Below are 26,522 nucleotides of genomic sequence, written 5' to 3'. Positions count from 1 at the left end.
AAGGAGGCAAAAATATACAATGGAGAAAAGACATTCTCTTCAATAGTGGTGCTGGGAAAACTGGAGAGCTACATGTAAAAGAATGAAATTAGAATATTCTCTAACACCATAAACAAAAATAAACTCAAAATGGATTAAAGACTTAGATGTAAGACTGGATATTATAAAACTCCTAGAGGAAGACATAGGCAGGTCACTCTTTGACATAAATCACAGCAAGATCTTTTTGGATCCATCTCCTAGAGTAATGGAAATAAAAGCAAAAATAAACAAATGGGATCTAATTAAACTTAAAAGCTTTTGCACAGCAAAGGAAACCATAAACAAAATGAAAAGACAATCTGCAGAATGGGAGAAAGTATTTGCAAATGATGCAGTTGACAAGGGATTAATCTCCAAAATATACAAACATCTCATACAGCTCAATATCAAAACAAATAACCCAATCAAAAAATGGGCAGAAGACATAAATAGACATTTCTCCAAAGAAGACATACAGATGGCCAACAGGCACATGAAGAGATGCTCAACATCACTAATTATTAGAGAAATGCAAATCAAAACTACAGTGGGATATCACCTCACACCAGTCAGAATGGCCATCATCAAAAAGGCTACAAACAATAAATGCTGGAGAGGGTGTGGAGAAAAGAGAACCCTCCTACACTGTTGGTGGGAATGTAAATTGGTACAACCACTATCGAGGACACTATGGAGGTTCCTTAAAAAACTAAAAATAGAGCTACCATATGATCCAGCAATCCCACTCCTGGGCATGTATCCAGAGTAAACCATAATTCGAAAAGATTATGTTCATTGCAGCACTATTTACAATAGCCAAGACATGGAAGCAACCTGTGTCCATCAACAGACGAATGGATAAAGAAGATGGTACATATATACAATGGAATATTACTCAGCCATAAAAAGAATAAAATAATGCCATTTGCAGCAACATGGATGGACCTAGAGATTATCATACTAAGTGAAGTAAGTCAGACAGAGAAAGACAAATATGTGATATCACTTATATGTGGAATCTAAAAAAATGATACAAATGAACTTATTTACAAAACAGAAATAGACTCACAGACATAGAGAACAAACTTATGGTTACTAAAGGGGAAAGTGGGGGAGGGATAAGTTAGGAGTTTGGGATTAACAGATACACACTACTATATATAAAACAGGTAAACAACAAGGTCCTACCGTATAGCACAGGGAACTATATTCAATATCTTGTAATAATCTATAATGGAAAATAATCTAAAAAAGAATATATACATATATATAATTTTTTTGGCCACGGGGCACCGCATGTGGGATCTTAGTTCCCTGACCACAGATTGAACCTGTGCCCCCTGCAGTGGAAGCATGGAATCTTAACCACTGAACTGCCAGGGAAGTTCATATATATATATAAAATTGAATCACTGCTGTACACCAGAAACAAACACAACATTGTAAATCAACTATACTTCAATTTAAAAAATGGTTAAAACAATAAGTTAAAGAAATTAGTTTTAGGAGGACTGGTTTTTTTCTTTTTTTACTTAAAAAGGCATTTTACAAGTGAAAAAAGCAAGTTATTCGAGTTATTCGCAAGCCTCTTGTCCTGTCACCAGCTGCCCCTCCTCACCCTCTGCCATCTCCCTGGGGGTCATGTCCACTCCTGGGGAGGTTCGTGTCCGCTCCTGGGGTGTCGTGTCCACTCCTGGGGAGGTTCGTGTCTGCTCTTGGGGAGGCTGGTGTCCGCTCCTTGGGGGTTCATGTCTGCTCCTGGGGGGTTCGTGTCCACTCCTGGGTTCAGCCATGGCTCTGGTCACTCCTCCTCCCACACTGACCCAGGCGTCCCTGGGGTGATGCTGGCTCCTGGGCTGGTCCCTCGGGACTCAGTGCTGTGAGGCAGCCACGTTGGGGAGACGCCCCTGCCATCCAGCCACCGTGGACAAGTGGGCAGAGAAGTTGCGGCTTCAGGTCACTTCGCCAGCCCGGTGCCCTCTGACTGCCCTTTGCTGTGTGAGTCCAAGCGAGAACCACCCTGCTGAGCCCGGTCAGCCCACAGGACCCGAGAGGCAGTCACAAATTGCCCTTTGGGCCACTGAGTTTTCGGGGCCCGCTAGGCAGTGGCGGACCCCTGAAATGCTGTGTGGAACTGAGCCCTTCACACCCCCGTCCTCAGAGCCCAGAGTCGCCCTGGGTCCCTGGTGCCCTCGCCCCCCACACCCAGGCAGCACCCACTGCGGTGGTCCAGCAGTGCCAGCCTCTTGTCCTGTCCTGCATGGTGCCCAGAGATTTCTGAGACACCCTCTGGTCCTGTGAAGCTTCTTGTGCCAGCTCTCCAGGCCCAACCCTCCCATCCGTCCCCAACTCCCAGGCCCACCCCCTCCTCTGCCTGGACCTCTGTCCTGCATCTCACCACCTGGGGATCCCCGCTTAGGGAACCCCGGTCCTCCCTCCCAGCGTCTCCACTGCTCCCCTAGAGGCGTCTTCCACACGTTACGTAATCTGTCGACAGGTCCACTTCGCACACGAGGCCAAGAACCCCCTCCTAGGTGATAAGGTGGCTGGGGACATGCAGTCTTCTTCCGCAGAGCCTGGCTTGTCGTCAATAATAAATGTCAGGAAATGTAACTGAATGAACACCGTGTTCAGACCACCCCCATGAGAACCAACAGGGCTGGAAATCAGCAGGCCCCCAGGCAGGCGGGTGGAGACCCTGAGAGCGCAAGAGGTCGGCTCCAGGGGCCCTGAGCGCTGCTGGAGGGGAGGGCAGCGCGGCCGACCGGCAGGGGCGCGTCCCCCGGGATGGGTCGGGGCTGGTCCTGAGTCGGGGCCGGCGGACCCGGGGGAGCCGCGGCTAGTTCCTGGGGTTCCCACGTGGGCCAGCGTCCTGCCGGCCGTCCTGTGCGTCGGTCTCTCCTGAGGAGGGAGGAGCCTTCTCGAGAGCGTGGAGGCGGGAACAGAGGCGCGGCCGGGAGCTGCTCGGCGAATCGCGGCAGCTTTGCCCCAGGCTCCCTGGAGCCTGGCTCCTGTGTGAGTCTCTGTTTGAGGTCTGCGAGTCTTTTCCGGAAGCCACAGCCCGGCCAGCCTCGTTCCTACACAGAGGAGCCGGTGGGACCCAAGATTCAAAGGTAGGGCCGCTGAGGATTTAAGCCATTATCAGCTACCAGAGGGCGTTCTTCTGCAGGGAATGTCCGCTCTCACACGTTTGCTGGCACGTCTTATTCTTCTGCGTGTGAGGGTGCTGGGCGGCCTGCACGCGAGCGCTCGTCAGGGCTGTACCTTTGGGTCACCTTTCCTCGTGGGCACCAGAGGCTCAGCCGGCCGCCCCGCTCGGAGAATAAATGAGACCGGGTGGGTATAGGACCAACACGAGGGGTTTATGCTCTAAATATGGCACCTGTGGTTGTATAATCTAATTCATCAGGATGTGTAACGTTTTTGGCAAGATTTGGCATCGGGCTTTTAGGTGTCAGATTGAGACACTGTGGAATCACACCTGAGTTGATGTTGGAAGGCAAAACTGTGGAAAGATGCCTGAGCCGAGAGACTTATAAACAAATATCCAAGAAAAGAGATTCTATACATAGAAGGATATTTCAGAATAACCAGGGGCTGCGAATGCGTTGTTCTTCAAGCTTAGGACCAGCTATGCCTCCAGGGCCCTGAGTTTAATTCTGGTAAAATGTGTACAATACAGAATTTACCACCTTAACCATTTTTTAGGTGTACAGCTCAGGGGCATTAAGCGCATTTTCACTGTTGTGCAACCTTCACCACCCTCATCTCCAGGACTCTTTCATCTTCCCAAACGGAAACTCTGTCCCCATAAAATAACACCCACTCCCAGACCCTGGAAACCAGCATCCTGCTTCTCGTCTCTGTGGATTTGACTCCTCCAGGGAGGGTCACATAGTGGAACCAACCACACAGAATCTGCCCTTTGGTGTCTGGCTTGTTTCACTGAGCATCATGTCCTCCAGGTTCTTCTGTGCTGTAGCAGGTGCCAGAGGGTCCTTCCTTTTCAAGGAGAATAATATTCTATTGTGTGGACATTTTGTTTGTCCATCATCCATCGATGGACCCTCGGGCTGCTCCCCCCTCGGCTGTTGTGAGTGATGGGCTGTGAGCACAGGTGGGCTGTGAGCACAGGTGGGCTGTGACCTTCCATGAACTGGACTTTCTCCAGGGAGTACAGTGTTCCCGTGCCTTGTGGGCTGTTTGATTCATCAGGCACATCGTACCCAATTGCGTAAACTGGGTCTGCGAACTTTTCAAGGGCCTAAGAAAAGGTTTGAGACCAGAAAATATTTTTTTCCTGTTTTTTTTTTTTTGCGGTACGCGGGCCTCTCACTGTTGCGGCCTCTCCCTTTGCGGAGCACAGGCTCCGGACGCTCAGGCTCAGTGGCCACGGCTCACGGGCCCAGCCGCTCCGCGGCATGTGGGATCTTCCCGGACCGGGGCACGAACCCGTGTCCCTGCATCGGCAGGCGGGCTCTCAAACACTGTGCCACCAGGGAAGCCAGGTGCTTTTTTTTTGAGGGGAAAAGTTTAAAACACTGTTGTTGTATACACGTTGAAATAGACTTTGAGGTGCTTTTTCAAAGGTAAAATTTAAAAGAGAAATGGTATTGTTGTCACTAAGACCTGCATCCTCTGCTCTCTTTTCTCTGCATCTTTATCACTTTTCGGCATGTGCAGATCCAAATAGGGCTCTGAGTTCATGCTATTGTGTCTCTTTTGAAACAGCAAAACTTCTGGATGAAATGCTTTAGCACTGCTTTTGTGGCTCATGAGCTATGGTTTATTGTAGATACATTTAAATCTACAATGACAGAAAACCAAAACTCAGAGAAGTGATGTGTCCTGTGACTTGCCATTTTCATTAACAAAAGTATAAACGAAGCCACTCTGAGATGTTCTGTGTTGCTCAATTCTGTCCTTACTGAAGGCACAGGGTAATTTCTGGATATTTGCATGGGGCCAAAAGAGTCTGTGCTGACAGACAGGAATGGCTCTGGAGCAAATACCAGCCCTGGTTGTTTGGATCAGGTTCTCTGCGTGAGGTGCAATGAGCAGGAGACAGACCAGTCCCCTGCCCGCCCGCCCCCAGGTACCCAACACCGCTGCCCCACCAGGCCCCTGCCCACGACAACTTTCCTGGTCGGAGAATCTGTCCCAGTCGGGCGGGTTGGGGGGCCACCACCCCCAGGCCAAGCCCCCTCCCTGTCTGTGCTCCACCCAGCTCTGTTCTCCGGAAGGCTCTGAATTCCCGAATTCCCAGCACGGGCAGCCAGCCGAGGACTGGGAAGCTGAGGGTGTGGTGTGCTCCTGAACAGTTGCAGGAGTTTACAAAGCAGATTTCCACGGTGCTTTGCGAGGCAGATGACCCCATGCTTCACAGAATCATCTGAAAACCGACAGTTCAAAGGGGGCCCACCCCTCACTTCACAGGGAGGGGAACTAGGGCCCAGAAAGGCCCGGCGGTCTCCCCACATGCCCCGCAACAAATAGAGTGACCTGGGACAGTCTGAGGGTGAGGGCCGTGGGCCCTGAGGACACTCGTCCTGTCACATCGCAGGGTCCAGAGCTGGAGACCAGAGGGGACCGCTGCCAAGGTGGGCCCAAAAGAGAAGCGAGGAGAGATTCTGGGCGCACTAACCTCGGAGACGCTCTTGTCTAAACCAATAAAGGGCTCGATCGTTCCCCAGAGGAAAGCTGTTGAAAATATATTTTCCACTCAGTGATAAAGAGAAATTTGCTACCAAGCCCTAAAGTGACACGGAGGGCCCTCAGGTGCGTACTAGGAAGTGGGAAAAGCCACCTGAAAGGCGACACAACTGCAACCTGGGACGGCCTGGAAAAGGCACAGCCATGGGGGTGCGAAGGGATCGGGGTTGGGGTGGGCGGCGCCAGGGCTGGGGGATGAACAGGCAGAGCACAGAGGAGTTTCTGGGCAGTGAAACGACCCCGTATGATTCTCAAGCATAGGTACGCTTCATACATGTGTCCAAACCCATCGCATGTACAACACCAAGACCGAACCCTCATGAAACGGTGGGCTTTGGTTTATAATAATGTATCAAAATCGCTTGATGGATTGCAGCAAATGCATGACAGTGACTAAGATACGGAAAACGGAGGCGGGGCAGGGGCACGTATGGGAACTCTCTGCACTTCCTGCCCAATCTTGTAAACAAAGCCCCTCTAAGAAAAAAAAACCCTCTAAGAAAACAATGTCTTTTCATGTTTAAAAATCCATCTGGGGGCTTCCCTGGTGGCACAGCGGTTGAGAGTCCACCTGCCAATGCAGGGGACGCGGGTTCGTGCCCCGGTCCGGGAGGATCCCACGTGCCGCGGAGCGGCTGGGCCCTTGAGCCGTGGCCGCTGAGCCTGCGCGTCCGGAGCCTGTGCTCCACAATGGGAGAGGCCGCAGCAGTGAGAGGCCCTTGTACCGCCAAAAAACCCCAAATCCATCTGGATGGAGAAAGACTGGGAAGGGGAGGGGCAGGAGCCCTGCGGGCAGGGACTCCACACCCTCTGGGGCCAACAGGCCACGAGCGATGGCCCGCGCTGGGCGTCTGCTGCTGCTCTGGTTGCTGCCCGCGACCCTGGTGACGACGCCGGGGAAGCACCCGCCAGAGTCCCACAAGGTAAGCTGCGCGCCCGGGCTCCCCGGCGCCTGACCCGCTTTCCTGCCCCGGCTCTGTGCTCCGTGCCCCTTCCCGCGCCCAGCCTGCGAGCACAGCCGTCTCCCAAGGCTCTCAGGCCCCCAGGACGGCTGGCTCCTGACTCACGCCCAGGCCCGCCCATCGCCAAGTCCCAAGTCCAGGGGCCCCTGCTACCTGGGCCAGAAGCTGCTCCAGGGACCCGGCGCACACGGGGTGGAATGGCAGGGGGCGGGCCCGGGGTGGGGGGCAGCGGGTGCCGGGGTTACAGTAATCAGCTCGCGTGCATCGTGGTGTGACAGCAGAGACAACGCCATCTGCCTGTCCTGGGAGCTGTGTGTCACCTCTCTTATCCCCTCGGCCTGCCTGCTCCGCGGTGGCCCCTGCACAGGGTGCAGCAGGGGGGACTCCGCGCCGTGTGGCCCCCTCCCTGGGGCCCTCCTGTCTGCTCTGTCTCTGGGCGGCTCAGAAGCTGCTCCTCCTCCGTCCTCGGGTCTCACCCGCTGGGCCGCCCCGACACTGAGCCCAGACGGCTTTATTCTCAGCCCTCGAGAGCTGAAGTGACTTACCCAGGACAGTAAACGCACAACAAGGGCTCTTTGGGACCTTCAGTAACTTTGAGTTTGTGAAGGAGATTTCTGAGAGCCGAGTGGAGGGTGGGCGGCAGGCCCAGGCTTCAGTCCAACTCCCTGTTGGCTCTGTGATCCCGGGCAAGTCACCCACCCTCTCTGAGCCGCAGCGTCTCACCTGTGAAACGTGAGAGCGCGGGGAGGGGCCTGGAAGCTTCATTCGTGGCACCCCTCCCTGCCTGCCGCTCGGCTGCACAGCCACCTCTTCCGTCCTTGTGCCCCAGTTTACCCTCTGCCTCCCTCCCCTGGCTCTCCGTCTTCTGGACCCCTGCGGTCTGTGGATGTTCCAGAACAGTGTGAGGCGGGCGAGCTAAGTTGGCAGGGTGTGGGGGGACACGGAGCTGTGGCGGGCACAGGCAGGCGGCCCTTGACTCGGCAGGAGCACTCAGAGTGCCAGAGCGGCTGCTGCATCACCAACAGCCTGAGTCCCCAGAAGTTCTGCAGCCCCCAGGCCGTCTTCCAGCAGTGCCTGTCCTGGCAGAAGGTGTGCCCTGCCCGGGCTGGCGAGGGGCAAGGGGCCGGGGAGGGCGGACCCTGGGAAGGAGGGCCGGGGGCCTGGCAGAAGGGACCGGGTCTCCTTCTCCCGCAGCCGAACGGGCGCACCTGCCTGGACCACACGGAGTGCCGGAGCGGCTGCTGTGTCACCAGCGGCTACGGGCTGCAGACGTTCTGCACGGCCAAGACCATCTTCCTGCAGTGCGTGCCGTGGCGCAAGGTGAGGCCAAGGGCCGCGGGGCCGGAGGGGGGCGCCTGCTGGCTCTGACCTCTGACCGCTGTCCCCAGCCCAACGGGAACTACTGCACGGACCACAGCGAGTGCCGCAGTAAGTGCTGCATCCAGCTGCACGCGCTCGGCCCCCACCGCTGCGTCCCCCGGAGCGGCGTCCTGGCCCAGTGCCTGCCCTGGGTGAGTCCTGGAACCGGGTCCAGTCTGCCTGTGGGGCTAACTCCAGCGACTGGCCTGAGGGCGGGCGGGCAGTGACCTGGAAGTGGTGTGTCCCCTCCCAGCAGAGGCTGCCAACTGCCTCTGCAGATCGGCCTCCGTTCCCGTTTCCCGAGGCACAGCCCGGATGAGGCGTCAGAAAAGGACAAGGGTCACGGGTGGCGGGTTCTCAGGTCCGTCAGGGTGGCAGCAGGACACGGCGCTGGACGCCTGGTGAAGGGCCAAGCACAGCGGCGGGGGGGACCCACGGGGCGTGGCAGCACCGGGGCCGACTCCTGCGGGGCTGGACGAAGGGAAGGACTGTCTCAGGGGCCTCCTCCTCCACCTCCTCCCCCCATCGCCTTCCCCAGAGGAAGGAGCTCGGTGAGGCGGCCCCCCAGGACGCAGGACCTGAAGACACCACGGAGGATGGCGCGGGGCACAGTGACCGGAGGGTCACGGCGAGCGGCTGGGAGACGACGCTCTGGTGCCCGAGCTCGGACGCCGGCACCCGTGACCTCAATCTGACGGTAAAGGTGTGTCTGAGCCTCGAGGCTGAGAAGCACGCCCGCCGGGCCCATCAGCACCCGGAGCGGCGGTGGATGCACGGGTGCCACGACGGTGAGGCCATGGGTGTCCCGAGGGTGTCGGGGACAACCAGGCCGCTCCACCGGCGGCCTCACCCAGAGGTGCTGACTGTCGGTCCTGAGGACAGCGTGGCCCTTACCACCCAGCTGGCCCGAAGGCCAACTCCTCCTGCCTCGCAGGCTGCGTCTCCCTGTGCGTTTCCTAATTCTGCGTGTCTTCTAGTGACCTGGACCCGGCCTGGGCCCCGGAGACCTCCCTGGACCCTGAGCCCCGCGTGCATTCAGGCTGCTGCTCCTGGGATGATGAAAACCTGTGGGTGTTATTGGATGTCTGGCCGTGAACTCCTGAGACCACCCGCATCCGGCTGGCACCTACTGGAACCTCAGTAAACCTCCCGACTGAGTGGGTGTTTCTGTGGACGTGGAGACACCGGGTCTCAGCTCAGCGCCATCCTAAGGAGCCCCCTTAACCGGAGACCAAGTCTCCCCAGAGGAAAGGGCAGGTGCAGGCACGTCCCTCCCCCGCAGGCGCACACAGGTGACTGGCCACTGCAGGTCAAAGTCATCGGTTGGCCGTTCCAACCGGAGAGGCTCCCCTGACCTTGTGGATGGCGCAGTGAGGACACTGGAGCCCGCTAAAGACCCGTGAGGGGAGGGGGCCTCCCACTGGTCCCTCCTCCTGCGCCCTCAGCCCCCAGGTCCCCCACCTTCCCCTGGAGCAGAAGTCCTGGCTGATCTAGAAACTGTTCCTTCTGGTGGCTTCTCGGGGCAAACACCAGAGCCGGCTCTTCTGCGCCCAGAGCGCCAGAAATTTAACTGTCACCTTCCTCTGTGCCCAGCACCCATCCTGCAGACACCAGGCTGCTTTTCTGGGCTCTGTTAAAAAAAATTCTCCTCCCTCTCCTCCTCCCCTTCTCCTCCTGGGCTGGAGATGGCTATGACAGCACTTGCAGAGTAAGTCATGAGAAGCCATTGCTCCCACACTAATAATGAGAATGAGCCAGGTAAGACACAAAGTATAGTTTAAAAGAAAAAAAAAAGAATAGATTTAAATGTAAAACATAAAACTGTAAAGTATTTAGAAGAAAAAGAGAATATTTTCATGACCTTGGATGAAACAAGGAGGTCTTAGTCATGACCAAACACCACACATAACAGGAAAATTGGATAAATTGGATTTCATAAAAACTTTTGTTCTGTGATAGACACTGTTAAGAGAATGAAAAGACAAGCCACAGATGAGAAGAAATGACACATCTGACAAAGGACTCGGATGCAGACTATACAAAAAACTCTCAAAACTTAAGTGAAAACAACCCAATTAAGGGACTTCCCTGGTGGCGCAGGTGTTAAGAATCCGCCTGCCAATTCGGGGGACACAGGTTCAAGCCCTGGTCCGGGAAGATCCCACATGCCGCGGAGCAACTAGGCCTGTGAGCCACAACTACCGAGCCCGCGTGCCACAACTACTGAGCCCACACGCCTAGAGCCCGTGCTCCGCAACAGGAGAAGCCACCGCAATGAGAAGCCCGCGCACCGCAACGAAGAGTAACCCCCGCTCACCTCAACTAGAAAAAGCCCGTGCGCAGCAATGAAGACCCAACGCACCCAAAAATAAATAAAATAAAATTTTTAAAAACCCAACCCAATTAAAAACAAGACTAAAAATTTGAACAGACATTTCACCAAGACAATATACAGACAGCACAGACGCACAAGAAAGCTCATTCACCATCGTTAACCTCGAGCGAAACGCAGAGCAGGTTGAGGTCCAGCCTGTGATTAGACGGACCAAGGGCTGCCAGGCTGCAGAGCCTGGGGCACCCGCGGCGGACGGAACGCGGGCGGCCTTGCGAGCAGCGGGGAGGTGGGGGTGGGGGGCGCGCGCACACACTCACCAGGTGCGCTGAACACCTGTGCGCACAGCGACCTGCTCCTAACGCTGCTGCGTGAGCGGACACACGTGGTGCCTCCCAGCGCCCAGGAGGCGCGGCCTCAGAGGCCACGCCCGCGAGGCCCCATCCCCGCGATTCTGCAGAGGAGACCCAGCTGGGCCCAGACAGCTGAGCGGCTGCAGGCTGGGGCGGCAGGACTGGCCGCAGCAGGCTTCCGGGGGCGACGAGAGGCGAGGCCCCGGTTGTGAGGGCTGCGTCAGTCTGTGGCTTTCCTCACGGCTCGCCCGACTGGAGGAGGCTTTACTGTCGCTCGTGTGCCCCACGCGAAACGAATCTGGTGGAGCCCTGGGGGCGCTGGTGTGTCTGAGCTTGTGCGGCTGGGAAGCAGGACGGACGCGGGGAAACAGGCAGCCACCCCGAGCTGAGGCCCCCCCCGCCGCCGCTGGCCGCCTGGCATGCAGGGCTCTCGGGGAGGTGGGCAAGGAGAGGACGCTTGGACCAGCCCTGCGGGGACGGGGTCGCCCGTGGGTTGTGGGTCGAGGTTCACTGCAGGGCGGCCTCCTCCCCCCAGGGTCCTCTGGGCGGGCGAGTCTGCAGGAGGCCAGGCAGGCCTTCGGGCTCCGTCCAGCGTCCGCCACTGCACCCTCTGCCCCACAGGCCACCACGAGCCCACTTTCTGTCTCTGCGGATTTGCCTGCTCTGGACGCTCCACGGAGACGGGCCCACACGATCCGCGGCCGCTGTGGCTTCCTTCACGGATCACGATCCTCTCAAGGCCCATCCACGTTGTCAAGTGAGGCAGAACTTTGCCCCTTTCTGTGGCTGAATAACATTCCACCGAGTGGCTGCGACTACGTGCTGTTTACCAGCATCGGTGGAGGGACAGTCGGGTTCTTTCCATTTTTTACTCTTCTGAGTAAAGCTGCTGTGCACATTCCCATACACGTTCTCTGCGGACACAGGTTTTTAATCCTCTGGGCCTGTATCAGGAGTGGGACTCTGGCTCATACAGTTACTCCACGTCTCACCTTTTAGGAAACTGCCAGATTGCTCTCCAAAGCGCCCGCACCCTGTCACACTCCCACGGGGGCTTTGCGAGGCTCCCAAGCTGCCCACACCCCGGATAACACTGCTTATGGTCTGTCTTCTTGGTCCTGGCCATCCGCGTGGGCGGGAAGTGGGTCCCAGAGTGACTGCAGCTCGTTCTTTAAAAACAACAAAACAGGACTTCCCCGGCCGTCCAGTGGTCAGGACTCGGCACTTCCCCTGCAGGGGGCACGGGCTCGATCCCCGGTTGGGGAACTAAGATCCCGCCCACCGGGCCCCGCTCCCGGCAAGGCCAACAATAAAGAAATAAACCCCGCAAAACCAGAAGGATCGCTCTCCTGAGCTCAGAATATTCTGGAGACTCTGGGGTAGAGGCGGGACCTTCGCTGTGGCGCACGGTCCCCTGCACGGCCAGCAGTGTCCGACCTTGTCCCCGCCTCGTTCCCTGAGGTCCTGCCCACCGACCCCTCCCTCTCCGGGAGCCGCTCTCGCGCCGCAGGGCCTCCGGGGTCGGCCCGCAGAGCCACGCGGCGCCCGCAGCCGAGCCGGTACCCAGACGCCGGGTTCTCCGCGGCGCCCCGGCCACCCTAGGGCCGGCCCCTCCGTGTGTCCTCAGGTGCGGGGCCTTCCGAGGCTGCGGACGCCCCGCCTGCTTCACGCTGCCTCAGCTCCTGGGGCGCGGGGCCCGCCGCGCGGGCGTCTTGCCTGTTCTGCGCTCTGACGCACCCACAGCGGCCCCACCCGCCGGCGCCCCGCGGGCACAAGGGAAGTTCCGCCCGCGGCCGCCAGGGGGCGCTGGGGCCGGCAGCCCGCCCGGCCCGGGAGCCCCAGCGGCGCGCTCCTCCGCGGACGCGGACACACCCCGCGTTTCCCCTTCGCAGCAGGAAAACAGTCTGCCCGCTGGCTGCCGGCCTCGCGCAGGTTACCGGCGAGCGCCGCACGCGAGGGGACTCCTGGCGGTGGGGGGGGGGGTGTCCCTCCGCGGGGATCGGCCGGAGCCCCCGCTCCTGCCCCTCCGGGAGAGCCTGGTCCCCTCGGTGTCCGGGGCGTGAGCTGCCCCGCGCGCACGACTGACAGAGCCTCGGGGCGGCGTGGGCGCCGCGTCCTCCCCGTGTCCCCACGTGGTCCCCCCGTGTCTGTTCTCAGGACGCCCGTCCTGTGGGATATTGGGCCCCACCCTAATGAACTCGTTCTACCTCAGTCACCCGTTTAAAGGCCCCGTCTCCACGCACAGTCACAGCCCGAGGTCCCGGGGTCCGGGCTTCAACCTGTGAATCTGGGGGACACAGTTCAGCCCGTGACCCCCTCCAAGTCGTGCTAGAAACACCGTAGACGGGTGGCAAGAGCTGCCGGGCCCCAGGCCCTGGGAAGGGAGGGAGAGGAAGCGGCGGTTCACGGAGGGGCCCCGGGTGGGCTTCTCATCTGCCCCCTTGAAGGTCCTCCGGGTACCCCCGCTGGCCTCCTCGCCATCCTGGGTGGCCCTGATTTGAGGGCAGACCGAGGGCTCCTCGGAGGAGGGACCCCGGGATCCACCTCGGGTCCAGGGCCGGGCAGACCGGGAGGAGGGGGTCTGCAAGGGAGCTGGCGATAGGTGATCCGAGGGCCACTTTCCACCGGGGCTCACGGGGGTCACTCGATGGTGGTGGCCCCGCTCACGGCCCTGTCCCTGAGGCCTGGTGGCTGGGCGGCCGCGGGGACTTTGCCGCGGTGCTGGGGGCCGAGGGCCAAGGGGGCTGGAAGCACTTTGTGGCTTCGGTAACGTGGCTGGAGAGAAAGCGGGCGCTTTGTGGTACCGATGCGGCGAGAGGCGAACGCTGGCGGCTGGCGCCTCGGGGCGGCGTGGGCCCTGCAGGACCCGCGGGCAGGGAGCCCCGAGTGCTGGGAGGTTTGCTGGGGGGCAGGAGGGCAGTGGCGCTGCGTCCTGCGGGCGTGAGGTTTGGTTTTTTGCAAAATAGAATAGAATAGACAAACCTCTGAGAGTCTGACGGACGAAAAGAGGAGACGCCGGTGAGCCCGAGGAACGTGAAAGGCAACAGAATCTCAGAGGAAAGGCAGTTTTTAAAACTGTAAGAAGCGTGCTGTGTGGACCCATTCGCTTGATGCGCCCACATTCCTCAGAGAGCAGACCCAGTCCCAGGAAGATAAAAACTGCCCAAACTGTCCCAGGTAGTAATGCTGAAGAGACTGGTTACCCCCTAAAATCAGGAACGGTCAGTGCCCCTGCCTGGCCGGGGGCAGGCTCGCCGGGACCTCTTTGGGGGCACAGACGTGGTCACAGATGAACGCGACATCCTCAGAAAGATGTCGGCAAGGTTGCCAGGCAACGCGTTAAACAGCCACGAAGGCACAGGAAACTAAGTCTCAACTCCCCCCTCAGGACTCAGAGAAGCAGAATAAAATTTGGTCACCAAAGAGCTGTTGAGGGACTTCCCTGGTGGCGCAGTGGTTAAGAATCTGCCTGCCAATGGAGGGGACACGGGTTCGAGCCCTGGTCTGGGAAGATCCCACATGCTGCAGAGCAACTAAGCCCGTGCGCCACAACTACTGAGCCCACAAGCCACAACTATGAGCCCCCACGCCACAACTACTGAAGCCCGGGGGGGCCTAGAGCCTGTGCTCCACAACAAGAGAAGCCACCACAATGAGAAGCCCACGCACCACAACAAAGACCCAACGCAGCCAAAAAAAAAAAAAAAAAAAAACCTGTTGGGTTAAAGCTGTCAAGTGTGCAACTTACAAAACCATTTTAAAATTGAGTGTCTGGCTCAAGGCCGCGATGGTCATGCAGGAGAGCACGGGGTTTGCTTGGTCAGACTTGGCCGTTTCACAAGAACTTGAGTGCGTAAGCACAAAGGCGGTTCAGTGTCAGGGCAGCTGTTTGTGAGATGTGTGATGTTATCCGACTCTAGGAGAAAACCCCCACGGCCAGCTAATAGATATTAAACACCTGTGTCTGATTTAAAAATTAAAAAGGGAGCTAACAAAGACGAAAACCTGTGACTGAACTTCAAACTACCCACTATATAAGTACAGCATGTAAGTGCCAGCCCCGGGGAGGCACGAGGGGACGGCGAGAAGATGCTGGAGGACAGCCAGACTGTTCTTACCTGAAGACGACCTCCCAGTCAACCTGGAAGGTAAGAGAACCAAGAGAAAGGCCGTTGGAGCTGGTAGGAGGTTTTGTCAGCACCTCGGTCGGGAGAGGTCCGGTCGTGTTGCCTTGATGAACAGCCCCACGTCTCAGGGCTCCACTCTGTGCTTTCCCACCGCGAGCCCCACTCGTGGGGAACAATCCTGGTTGCTGAGGCCTGGGGGACGCCACACCAGCGATCCAGCGCCCCTGCTCAGAAGCAGCTTATGCCCTTCCGCGGGTGACAGTGACCAGGGCGAGTCCCACAGCTCCGTCCACCCACGGGGTCCCGTGGTACGGCCCTCCTGTGCACCTGGAGGCTGGGGCTGCTCGGCAAGCAGCCCCGATGCCACAGGAAGGGAGAGAGTCCCACGGCAGACACGCAAACCAGGAGCTACTCTGCACTGTCGTAATGACCAGCACGACACGCAGCTTTACGAAAAGCATGCAACACCTCGGCGTACACACGAGAAGCTGCGAGGCAGCTGAAGAGAATTAAAACCTTTACCAAGAGACAGGAAAGGAAACAAATACATTAGCGAGAGTCCTGTGATGGATCGGGAAGGATCAACATTGTAAAAGTGTCAATTCCTCCCAAATTCTTCTATAAATCCAATGCTATCCCAGTATCAAAGCGACAGGAAGAAACTAACAAAATTTGACAAGCTAACCCTAAAGTTCACAGAGAGAAACTGTCTGCAAGAACAGCAGCAAACTTTGTGCTCACAGCCTCCCCCAAGGCCTCCCCTCTCCTTCCTGGGTCAGGAGGGCGTCCTCCTGGGCCCCTCTCTTTCTCTTTCACTTGGTTTACACCCTTGTTCTCCTGGAATATTCCCTCCAGTGGCTTGCAAAGAAGAGACGCAGGGAATGAATGTACATCTGAATCCTTGCGTGTCTGATACGTCTTTTTCTTGACTGGTATTTGGCCAGGATGTTTTAAAATCGCTTCTTTAAAATGTCCCACCGCACTTAGCTTTCTTCCCCACCCCCCCACCCCCCAATTCTATTAGCTGGATGACGGACATCCTGGAAAGGCCGTCTAGGTCGTTCACCTTTTTTCACATTTTCAACTCACTGTCTTTTTGTTTTACCTTCTGGGGATTTTATAAACTATAAATTCTATCTTTTAACCCTTTTATTGAAACACTTTATTTGACGATCATTTAACTTCACAGATGCTTCCTAGGGGGTGGCACTCCAGCACGGACTGTGGGTCCCTGGACGTTGGTGCTGCCTGACAGACAACGGCCCCTATGGGCCACTTTCGTAGACTCCGGTCGTTGCTGGGTGATGTGCCAGCTCGGAGGGCGCTCCCCAGGGGGCAGAATTCCATTATTGATTTTGCTCCATCAAAAATCACGCCTTCTGGACGACACTCCATTAGAGAGCACGATCCCTTGAAAAGGATGGCCTGCCCCAGGGAAGATACCAACACTACCCTTCAGGTGACACGCTGCTAGGGGCCCTTGTCTGGGAAAAGGCAAGCAGCACAGGCCTACTCCCCTGGTCCCTATGGTTCAATGCAGACTGTGTCCTTTGGCTTTAACTCAAATATTTTATTCCTTCACGTGATATCCTTGGACTCCCAAGTGGTCTTGGTCAAGGGCAGACCCTGAATTGCACCCACCCTGCAACTACACCCATGGGTGGGGTCCCAGAGTCCCGGGTGCCGGCCGCTGGGCCTCTGCTTTTGTCTGCTCCGCAGGGACCCTGCTGTGGGGAGGGGTGTAGCCCAGGCCACTGGTCGGAGTGGCCCAGGGTGGGCGTGGCCATGAGCCTCCCCAGTCTGTCGGTGACGGGCGCTCCTGAAGCTGTGCTGTGCAAGCTACAACTGAGACCGGGGAAAAGCAAGATGTGCAAGAGGAAGGCACTGCGGCCTGGTGGGGCTGGTCCCCGGGAACCAACCCCTTTGGAGAAGCCCCTGGCTGGTGCTCCAGGGTGCAACCGTGACCAGGAGCTTGTCCCTGGAGATGAAGGGCACCCCCAAATCTCCATGGGGACCGTCATGGGCTCAGAGGCCCCGCTTAGGCCCTGGCTGCTGACCCAAGGAGGCCAGTCCACTTGAGGTACAGTGCCAGGGCCCCATTTCTAAACCACGGCCAGGGCAGGGGTAAGGGCCCAGTGCTCAAGTAGCCGTGGTCCCCACTACGGGGCAGGCGGCCCCTTGCCCTTCTCCTCCAGCGGGTGGAGGCAGCCAGCTGTGCCCCTGCTCCCCTCCTTCCTGAGCTCTCCCTTCTCCAACAGCCGCCACCTGCTCTGCTGTGGCAGCGGGGGGCAAGGCCTGCCCCACCCAGGACGTGCACCCCGACAGCCTGTGCACAGAGAAGACCAACGCAGCGGACAAGTTCCGTACAGGGGCGATGTGGCAGGTGACAGGCTGGGGACCACGTGACCAACGCAAAGTTGAAGGCCAAGCTGGAGGTGCCAGGCAAAGGTCAGAGGGAGGAGCGTGAACGGCCCAGGGGGAATGGGACGGTGTGGGGGAGCGGGGCGAGGTGAGGCTGGCGACTTCGAGGACGGCGCTCCACCGGGCAGCCCTGGTGGTGGTAGCAGCCAGGGTGCGGGAAGCAACTGAGGGTGGGTGCGCGACCCCCCGCTGTCACAAAGCCCCACAAAACACTCAACCACCTGTCCATCCAAAATCAAGGCTGTATTTACCTTCATTGGTTGACGTGAGAACAGAATGTTTAAAATAACCGGAGTCTACAGTGGAAACACGGGGTTGAAGATACAGAACCGAACAAAGCAAACAGCTACAGATGGCCGGACCAAGGCTCAAACGCCGAGGACACAGGTGTGGATGCCAGGAAACGAGGTGCGCGGACGACAGGGCATGGCGACGTTCACGGGGTTATGAGAGTAAGACTGAAACCAAAAGGAAATCATGCCAAGGCCTCGGCCGGTGGGAAAACATGAGACAAACGCCTGCTGATGTCCTCCGTGAGAAGAGAGAGAAGTTATTTCTTTTGTGCCTTTAGCCTTTTCACCTCCCAAACCCTACTCGTCTGGGGTGGGTCCCGAGGACACTGCACAGTCAGCACAAGGTGCACACACGTCCCAGGGCCGCTCCGTGGTCCCCCCGGCGGCCCGGCCGCCCTGAGCGCTTGCATAGTTGAAGGACGGGCTGCAGTTAAACGTCTGAGGGCATTGCCAACTGACAGCGGGGGTGGGGGTGGGGTGGTTGTGACCACGTTAAACAGATAACCAGAGGAGTTTCTAGAAACCGTTTTTATAAAGTCTACCTAGGTTAAGAATTTAATAACATCATATATTTATATTAACAGACTATTTACAGTTTGTGTTTTTTTTTAAAAAAAAAACAAACCGAAAAAGAAACCCTTCTACACTTCTGCATAATAAGGCAAATAAACTTTTGTACATTATTAATTCTCTTAATATATATCTGTAACTTCGGTTCCAAGTACCAAGGGAGGCCAGGGCCGGGCCTGAGTGGGGACCTCACAGTGCGCTGGACAAAATGACCGTTTTCTTCTCCATAAATAAGACAAAAAAAAACCCCTGGGGCTCTGAGGCCGTTAAATCGTAAAAGCAAACTAAAAGTTGAAAAGCAAAAGTCTCTTTTTTGTTTCATTTAAATGTCTAAAGAGCACGAAGTTGAAAAAAATACAAATCTATTAAAAACGCTTCTCACCTGTGGGAAAAAAGGTACAAACTTGAATTTTTTTCCAGTAGCCTCATCTCCAGCTCGGAAAACAACAGATCACCCCCCGAAAAGCTGTGTATGACAGCCCCGACTGTGCAGGCTGCGAGTGGAGGAGCGAGCATCGCCCCGGGGCCGATGGAACTGTGCTTCAGTTCTAGAAACAGACGTCTGGGTTAGTCGACAGCAGTGCGTCGGTCCGTGGAGGGGCCTCCGCACACGCAGCGGGCGCGGCCCCGCGGCCACTACCGCGCCTCCACCTCCTGGGGGTTGCGCGACGGGGAAAAGTCGCGGGCCTCGCCGGGCGCGCGGGCCCCGAGCGGCGTAGTCCTGCTCCGCGGCGGCCCGGGGGGCGTGGAGGGCCCGGCTGCGGCCACCAGCGGGGGCGGCGCGCCGAGCGAGGCGGCGGCGGCGGCGGCGGCCGGCGGGGTCCGCGCCAGGAGCCCGTTGTGCAGCGCGGCGGCGGCGGGCGCGAGGCGCGGGTAGTGCAGGGCGCCCAGCAGCGCCGCACCATCGAGGTGCGCGGCCCGGGCGCGCTCCAGCTCGTCGCGGCGCGCCTCCCGCAAGCGCTCGGGGCTGTAGTCGTGCGGCTCGCGGTCGCGGTAGGGGCGCTCGGGCGGCTCGAGGAGGGCGGCAGGGCCCGGGGCGAGCGGGGCGCGGCGGAGCGGCTCCGGGCCGCGGTAGGCCTCCCGCGTCGGCTCCCAGGCGAAAGCTGGGCGCTCGCGGCCCGCGGGGCCCGGGCCGGGCTGCGGGGGCGCGTCGCCCTCCTCCCCGCGCTCCTCCTTGACCTTCACGTCGTTCTGGAGCCGCTCGGCCGCCGCCTCGAGCGGCTTCGCCGACTCACGGCCCAGGAGGCCCGCCAGGCGCAGGCCGTCCCCCAGGGCCGCCTTGCTGGGCTTGGCGCTGTCCTCCCGGGCCGGGGAGTGGCTCTCCTTGACGCGGGGCTCGGCCTCGCGCTCGGCAGGAAGCCCGGGCCGGCCCGGCTCGCCCTGGCCGCGGAGCAGGAGGCCGCTGCCCGGGTGGCCCACGGCGGCCGCGGGCGAGGTCCGGCTCGGCAGGCGCGTCTTCTCCAGGAGGTCCCTGGGAGCGATAAGACAGCCGCCCTGAGCCTAGAGGGACACCCTGCAGCGACCTCCCGTCACCACGCTCCCACCTCAACGCGGCGCGGCCACAGCCCACCGTAGTGACCTCAGGGTCCTTGAGTGCGTGCGTGTGGGGTCCGCTTAGCACCCCGGGCTCCCGTGGCATCACTGCTGGTGGCACCCCGTCAACACGCGGCGACCACAACCCACATCCCCACGAGGGTTTACCCCACCCCTGTCTCCCCTCCACAAGCACCATGGAGACCGACTTCAAAGCAGAACCGCAGAGGGCTCCGCGGGGAGCCTGGCCCCTGAGCCCTGAGCCAGGACAAGTCCTTCAGTGAGGAACTTAGGGCGGTTCCACCCAGGCCCCAGGTCCGCTGCAGGGACAGGGTCCTGCAGGTCCTTTCTCGTGGGCAGTGCGCGGGCTGGCTGTGGCCACCACAGTTCCACCTGCCCCGTCGCAGCCTGGTTCTCAGCCGGGGCGCCACCCTGTACTTTTTACAGTCCTTTGCCCTGAGCCAGGAGCACGGTGGGTATGGCCCCCACCTAGGTGAGGGGCTGAGAGGGCAGCTGGGCTTGAGTGGGTCAGATCCGAGGCTCCTTTCCCCCTTGGGGGTCACCAGGTCCCCCTGCCCAACCCTCAGTGCTGCACCCGGCCACCATCACTCTACTTGAGCCCCAGCTGCTCGACCCTGAGGTCCCCGTGGGGGACCTGCAACTCCCCGGGCTCCTGACCCGCTGTGGTGACAGTGCTGTGGCTGTAGCAGGAGGGCAGGCCCTGGGCTGCTCCCTGGCACCCTTCCTGGGTCCTGCAACACACGTCCCCACCGTCTTCCAGGCTGGTTCTAGGTCGTCTCCTCTCTCTCTCTCAAGCTCCACCCTACACACCCAGTGCCTGGCACGCAGCGCTGCCCATGAGTGAAATGCCCCACATCCAGGATTCGGGGGGACAGGACCTGGGTGGAAGGGCCGGACATGGAGCCCTCTGTGCCCGTCCACGTGGCAGGCCACGACTCCTCAAGAACACTGAAGTCCCAGCCTCTGCCACTGACCTGAACGTGGAGAACGTGGCTCCCACTTCCCCTGCCCTGGTCTACTCTGCAGCCCATGGGGCTGGGGGAAGGAGGGCACGCACAAGCTCCGCCCACAGGTGTACCTCCCAGACTCAGTCCCCCTGCTGGCTCGGCAGCCCCCTGCAGCGTGTGACGGCACTCTCTGCCCTGCTGATCTGGGCTCCCTCGAGGCACCCCTGTGGTCCTTAAGCCCTTGGTCCCCGCCAGGGCCGTGGAGGGAGTGAACCCCCGCCCTGGATGGTGCCTGCCCAGAGCCTGCGCCAGCAAGGGTCCTCTGTGCGGGCAGAATGGAAGGTGCTTGGGTGTGCGGTCCCCTTCCCGAGGTCTTTCCCGGTGCAGACTTCGCACCCTCCCAAACAAGAAGATGAAGGCAGAGCCCAGCGTGCCCCGTGGGAGGGCACCCGGGGCTCGGCGGAGCTGCCCAGGGGGTGCGGGGGTGGCAGGCCGGCACGATGGGAGAGTGGAGGGTCCCCACTCACCGCTCCTCCCTGCTCTTGTCCAGCTCTCGGTCGTGGTTGGTCAGGGATGAGACCCGCTCGGCGTCTACAGGCTTAGGCCACGGCGGCGGCGTGGGGAATGAGGGCGGCGCCCGGTGCAGCCGGTTCCAGGCCTCGCGGGGGCTGGGCAGGCCGTGCAGCGTGGGGCCCTCCTTGGGGGCGAAGAGGCCGCCACCGGGAGCTGGGGGTGGGTGGCGGTGGGGCGTGAGGCCGGGTCGCGAGGGAGGCGCACACACGGAGACTCCCGACCTCAGACCCGCGCTTGCCCCAAGGAGGCGGCGAAGGGGGTCCGTGCGCCCGGCGCCAGAGCTGCCCCGACCTGCACAGGTGTGCGCGGAGAACGCACGCGCGGGGAAAGCAAGACAGGCGGTCACTCACTCAGCGCGTGGCTGCCCAAGCCTCCGAAGGCGTTGCTGCCCAGGCTCCCCAGGCCCCCGAAGGTGCTTGATCTGCTGAAAGGGTCTGCAGGGGGAACGAGGGCTCAGGGGTCTCCCCGTGCGCACCGGACCCTCCCCCCACCGCGCGGCTCCCGAACCTGGCAGGTGCCACCTCTGCAATCTGAGGGGTACCCGGGTTCATGGGGTCCTCTCCCCAGCCCTGAGGTCGGCATAGGCCAGCCAGACCGCACGAACCTCAAGGGGCACCTACCCGTCAAGTGACCAGTGGGCAGGAAGCTGCCCGGATGGGCTGAGGGTCCGAACGGGTTGGTGGTGGCATGGGCAGCACCTGGGGAGGGGACAGGTTGACGGAGGCCGCAGTGCACCTGGGGCCTCGGCTGCGGCTCCTTCCAAAGGTGGCCGCGCCCCGGACGGCTGCTCCTCCCACCCCGAGCACGTGACCAGGCAGGAGGTGGGCCTTCCTCTCCCCGCAGCCTGGAGGACCCCGAGGGGGCGGAGCAGGGAGGCAGGTGCTGACAGCGGTGGAGCCCCGAGGAGGGGCAGAGAAACGGCCTGCGACCTAGCCTTCGGGGCTCTGCCCAAGCCAGTGGCCCTGGAGTTTCCAACCAGAGCTACCGTCCCGGCCACCTAACAGTGGGTGCAGCCTGGGTGCTGACGGGCACCGGCCCGAGTCACCGCTGCCAGAGGCCGCGGCCCCTCCTGCGGCGTCCCCCGGCTGCAGGCCACAGCCCCCAAGCGTCACGGCGGCAACAGCCCCGGCTCCCCGACGTCCCCCAGGGCCGGACCTGTGGGGCAGCCGGTGGGCCCAGTCTGCAGACAGGCCTGTTGAGTCAGGGGTCCACTCTGCTGCGTAGGGTGCCCCACCCCGCAGCCCAGAGGCGAGCGCCCGGTGAGGCCGGTGACGTGGGTGCCCCCTCGTGTCCCTCCAGCTTCCCCCACCTGTGGGGACCCCGACAGCGGTGCGCTCCCGCGTGCGTCACAGGCGGCTCCTCCACTGAGACACACGCAGGTTCCCGTGCCCGGAGGGCTCCCAGCTAGAAACATGACCTCACCTCCAAGTGACCTGACGTCAAGGTGAGGAAGGCAGCTGGCCTCAGGGCTACAGGGGACAGTGTATGGATGGGGCCGTGGGTGTGTGTGGAGCACAGAGGGGCCCAGGCCACAGCCTGTGGGCTCTGGCCCAGACGGGCGGCCCTCTGCCTTCTGAGGGGCCCTGACGCCTGGCTGGGGTCTGGAGGCCACCAGGGTGGCGGAGCGGGGGCTGGGAAGAGGCGCCATGCTCACCAAGCCAGCCAGCACGACCCCATCCACACCCGTCACGCCAGTGCGCTGACAGGCTGCCCGCGTGGACCACGTGTCCGTGTGCAAGGGGCAGCGGGTGGGAGTGAGCGTACGTGAGCTCCGAGGAGGGCGGGGGGAGGTATCCGAGAAGCAGTCAGGGAGGGCTCTCTGAGGAGGTGACGTCCTCCGAGGGCCTGACAGCTGGGGAGGAAGCAGCAGCAGCCCCGGCGCGAGGGCTCAAGGCCGCTGACCCCGGAAAGGCCTGCTGCACGGCTGCCCTCGGCGTCTGGGAACTCGGGTTCCAGCAGGTTTCTCACCTCCCTGATAGGAAGGCCTCACGGACGCTCAGGTTGCTTGTGCAAACAAGGTGGTCTGTGCTGAGCGCCTGCTTTCCTTCTGGGAGTCTGGGTGTTGGTCTATGCAGGCAGAGCTGCCTACGTGACCGGCCCCCAGTAAGAACCCTGGGCGCTGGGTCGCCACGAGCCTCCCTGGGAGACGGCACCTCGCTCCTCGCTGGGGAATGAAGTGCTTCCGTCCTGGGGCCCCCGGGGCAGTGCTCACGAGGCACCCGCCCATTCCCCCCCCCCCGCCTTGCCGACCGCTCTGTGTCCCTCGGCTGCAATGCGTACAGCCGGGGCTGCCATGTGACTTGTACTGGGTCCTGGGGGCACTGTGAGCCCGGGGGTGGTCCCAGGGACCCGGACACAGCAAGGCTGTGGCGCGGCTGCTGGCGGGGGCGAGCTCACGGGTTCCGGGAGCCGTTTCCCACCTTTCAGAGAAAAGCCAGACCCTTCCTGGGAGGAATATCGGGAAGGACACCCCAGAGAGGAGGGCATCCTGGCCAGAGTCCACGCGGGGCTCAGGTCAGCTGGGGGGAGTCTCCACAGTGGGGGAAGCTCGAGGAGGGCAGGGCTGCCGGACCCCACCAGCTACGGCTGGAGAAACAGGAACACTGCCCGAGCAGCCCTCTGGCGCCTGCACCAGCCAGAGGGAAAAGGCGAGAACGCCTCTGCCCGGCCGCCCCCAGCCTGCATGGTGGCTGAGCCCCGAGCGCCCACAGGCCAGGCTGCCTTACCTGAGCTGGAGAGGAGGGGCCGGGCCAGGTCCTGCGGGTAGTGGAATCCGGCGAACACACCCGGGGCTGGGGGTCTGCTGAACAAGTCCAGCTTGGCGCCCGCGTCCAGTTTGTGAGGGCCCAGCTGCATCTGCGGGACAGTGTGTGCGCAGGGGCTGCCAGTGAGCTGACGGCAAGGTGGGACGCCACCTGCTCCGCTGCCCTTGCCCAGCGGGCGGAGAGACAGGCAAGACTTATCCTGACGACGCTTCAGCGGGTACAGGATAACCAAACGCCATGCGTGACTGACACAGGAAGGTCCTGATTGAGGTGCTTCGCTCCTTTTCGTGCGTTTTGAAAGCTGGTGTGTTCTACACTTAAAACACATCTCAATTTGGATGCTACATTTTCACTGGAAATACTTTGTCTGTTTAGATTTTGTAAAATTGAGCTTGAGAAGTACATTCCCATACCCAAGTCGTTCCAGTTTTCCAATGACTAAATTTAGCTTCAGTATGAAGATTCAAGTTTATTAAAGTTAAACGAAACTAAGAAGCCAGTCCCTGGGTCACAAGGGCCGCAGGAGGCACGGGGCTGGGTGAGTCCTACCTGCTGAGATGGCAGCGACAGAGCGGGTGCCTGGGCCCTAGCTGGGGGCCCGGCCCTGCCCCACCTCCTTCACTGTGCCTTCTAGGTGGCCCTGTCTGAGCATCTACGTGTTGAGACGCACAATAATCTGTCATAAATCCCTTTGTATGACTGGTCCTTTGTAGCGTATTTAGGACGTGATGAGTTAAAAATATCGTGCGTGGGGTAATGTGTTATCTGAGACGGCCGACGAGAGCACGGAGACCCTTCTGCGATACGAGGGCAGTGCCCCGGCCCATTGCCCCAGCCGTGGGTCCCCAAGTCTCGCACTTCCCTGTGTTGCTCAGCCAGGGCGCCTGGCACCCCCTGCCGGGAGGGGGACGGCCTCGGGCTGGGTTCCCGTTCGCCACCTGTCCCCGCCCCGAGGAGCACGCAGGCTCCGTGAGCGCTTTTGGTCGTCTTAGCCCCTGGCTAAAAACCCAGGCACACAGCAGGCCCCAGTGCTAACAGACACCTGGGGGGGTGCAGGGAGCAGGGCCGAAGCCCCCTGGGAGGACTCAACTGACGGCGGGGAGGCCCGCAGAGTCGGCTCCTCCCAAACCCCTGCCCGCGTCCCCCTGCGTGACCAGGTGGTTTAAGTGGCCTTGAGTTCCCCACACACTGCCGTCCCGTCCCCTCCCCGCCTCCGACCCCCCACAGCCTGGCACAGCGCCTGGGCAAGGGGCACCCTCTGAACCGCAGGCCTGGCCGGCAGGATCAGCAGTCAGGCTCACCTTTACCTTCTGCTGATGGTGGTAGATCTGCCAGGCGATCTGCACGTGCACAGCACACCACTTCCCGGGCTTCTGCGACAGGGCGGGCGACGGGCTCAGCTTTGAGGTCAGGGCCTCCTTGCTCCCCCCACCCCAGCTTCCTGCTGCCACAGTGCCCCTGTGGCCGCTCAGGAGGCACCCAGAGTCCTCCCTGGCCGTGGACCTTCCCTGAGGTCCCGCCGGGCCCCTTCCTCCCAAGGCGAGGCGAGCGGGCACACACACACTCACCCTGCCGGCCGTGCGGTATGCGTCTGACACCTGCCGTCGACAGAGGAAGAAGCGTTAGACCCGGGCTCTGCAAGCAGCCCAGCCCCAGGGGGTCGGGGGGAGGGGACCACGTGGGCCTCCACAAGGAGCCACGCTGGCGGGAATGCCCACCAGGGGAGGGAGGCACGGGCACCGCTGCCACCTACCCCGGGGGCTTTCTGTAGGAGAGTGTGAACAGCACTGGCCTGGCCTGTTAGCTCGAGTGGGTTTGAAGTCTGAGGGGAGAGAGGGACAGGGCACGAGACGACTTCGCAGGCCCCACGCCCAGGTGGCACGAGACCCCCCAGGCGCCACCCAGGGGCGGCCTGGCCTCCCCCCATATCCTGTCCGGACGTCTCTGAGGAGGCTCTTGACCGACGTGCCTGGGCCAGGGTCCTCCCCCAGGGCCGAGGCAGCCCCGCTGCAGGGAAGGCGGGCAGAGCAAGCCCGGGTCCTGGTCCTGGGGCCTCGGGGGTGCTTCCCGCCTGGGCTCCTACAGCGAGGATGGCCCTGCGCTGCTGCCGTCCAGACCCCCCTGCTGTGCTGCTTCTCCCACCCCCATCCTGAGCGCTGCCAGCGGGAGAGGTGAGAACGGGCGAAGCCAGGCTCTCCCGGCCCCGGGGGCACAGGGCCCCACCGAGGGTCAGGAGGTCCTGCGCTGAGATGAAGCCCCCTTAGGGGCCACCCGGGATCACGGCACACACAGCCACGTGCAAGGCGGCTGGAGCTGCCCCGGGATGGGGAGGGCTGGTTGGGGGGGGGGGTCGGTCCTGCAGACCCCACCACAGTGCCCACCCCCCTCCTGGGAGCAGCTGGTACCTTGGGCTGAAAAGCACCCTGCAGGGATCCAAAGGGACCTGGGTGTGGGAGCAGGGCGGGCAGTCCTGGGACGGCTGGAGGGAAGGGCGGGAAGAACTGCAAGAGAAGGCGGGAGCGGCATTCCAGGG

The 26,522-nt window shown here is 60.5% G+C and overlaps 2 protein-coding genes across 10 annotated transcripts in view; one reads left to right on the top strand and one right to left on the bottom strand.

Moving 5' to 3' along the window:
- Positions 1–3,008: 3,008 nt before the first annotated feature.
- On the top strand, positions 3,009–9,832 carry LRCOL1 (leucine rich colipase like 1). Its single transcript, XM_067014906.1, has 6 exons — positions 3,009–3,134; positions 6,557–6,656; positions 7,890–8,015; positions 8,084–8,206; positions 8,593–8,757; positions 9,032–9,832. Exons 2-6 carry the CDS (start codon positions 6,567–6,569, stop codon positions 9,032–9,034), a joined length of 507 nt encoding a protein of 168 aa, XP_066871007.1. The 5' UTR covers positions 3,009–3,134; positions 6,557–6,566; the 3' UTR covers positions 9,035–9,832.
- Positions 9,833–17,511: 7,679 nt separating this feature from the next.
- Positions 17,512–26,522, bottom strand: part of FBRSL1 (fibrosin like 1) — an 84,710-nt gene continuing 75,699 nt past the window's right edge. For 5 of the 9 annotated variants that reach the window (XM_059039686.2, XM_067014293.1, XM_067014287.1 and 2 more), the window contains 9 exons: positions 26,395–26,490; positions 25,743–25,811; positions 25,558–25,587; positions 25,291–25,362; positions 23,951–24,080; positions 21,845–21,922; positions 21,575–21,658; positions 21,179–21,377; positions 17,512–19,621 (listed from right to left, as the gene is read on the bottom strand). In XM_059039686.2, the coding sequence (XP_058895669.1) occupies positions 18,787–19,621; positions 21,179–21,377; positions 21,575–21,658; positions 21,845–21,922; positions 23,951–24,080; positions 25,291–25,362; positions 25,558–25,587; positions 25,743–25,811; positions 26,395–26,490 (1,593 nt within the window). In that variant the 3' untranslated portion in view covers positions 17,512–18,786. The remainder of the gene's footprint in view (positions 19,622–21,178; positions 21,378–21,574; positions 21,659–21,844; positions 21,923–23,950; positions 24,081–25,290; positions 25,363–25,557; positions 25,588–25,742; positions 25,812–26,394; positions 26,491–26,522) is intronic. The other 4 variants (XM_067014289.1, XM_067014290.1, XM_059039679.2 and 1 more) reach the window with 4 other exon arrangements.

Source organism: Kogia breviceps, chromosome 15 (assembly GCF_026419965.1).
Source record: "Kogia breviceps isolate mKogBre1 chromosome 15, mKogBre1 haplotype 1, whole genome shotgun sequence".
NCBI lineage: Eukaryota > Metazoa > Chordata > Mammalia > Artiodactyla > Physeteridae > Kogia > Kogia breviceps.
Note: the sequence above shows the minus strand (reverse complement) of the source record. Positions and strands in the feature narration are given on the sequence as shown.

Coding starts and splice junctions, on each gene's coding strand:
- LRCOL1 (XM_067014906.1), top strand. CDS start 6,567: ATGGCCCGCGCTGGGCGTCTGCTGCTGCTCTGGTTGCTGCCCGCGACC. Junction 8,016..8,083: donor AGTGCGTGCCGTGGCGCAAG/GTGAGGCCAAGG, acceptor CGCTGTCCCCAG/CCCAACGGGAACTACTGCAC. Junction 8,207..8,592: donor TGGCCCAGTGCCTGCCCTGG/GTGAGTCCTGGA, acceptor CGCCTTCCCCAG/AGGAAGGAGCTCGGTGAGGC.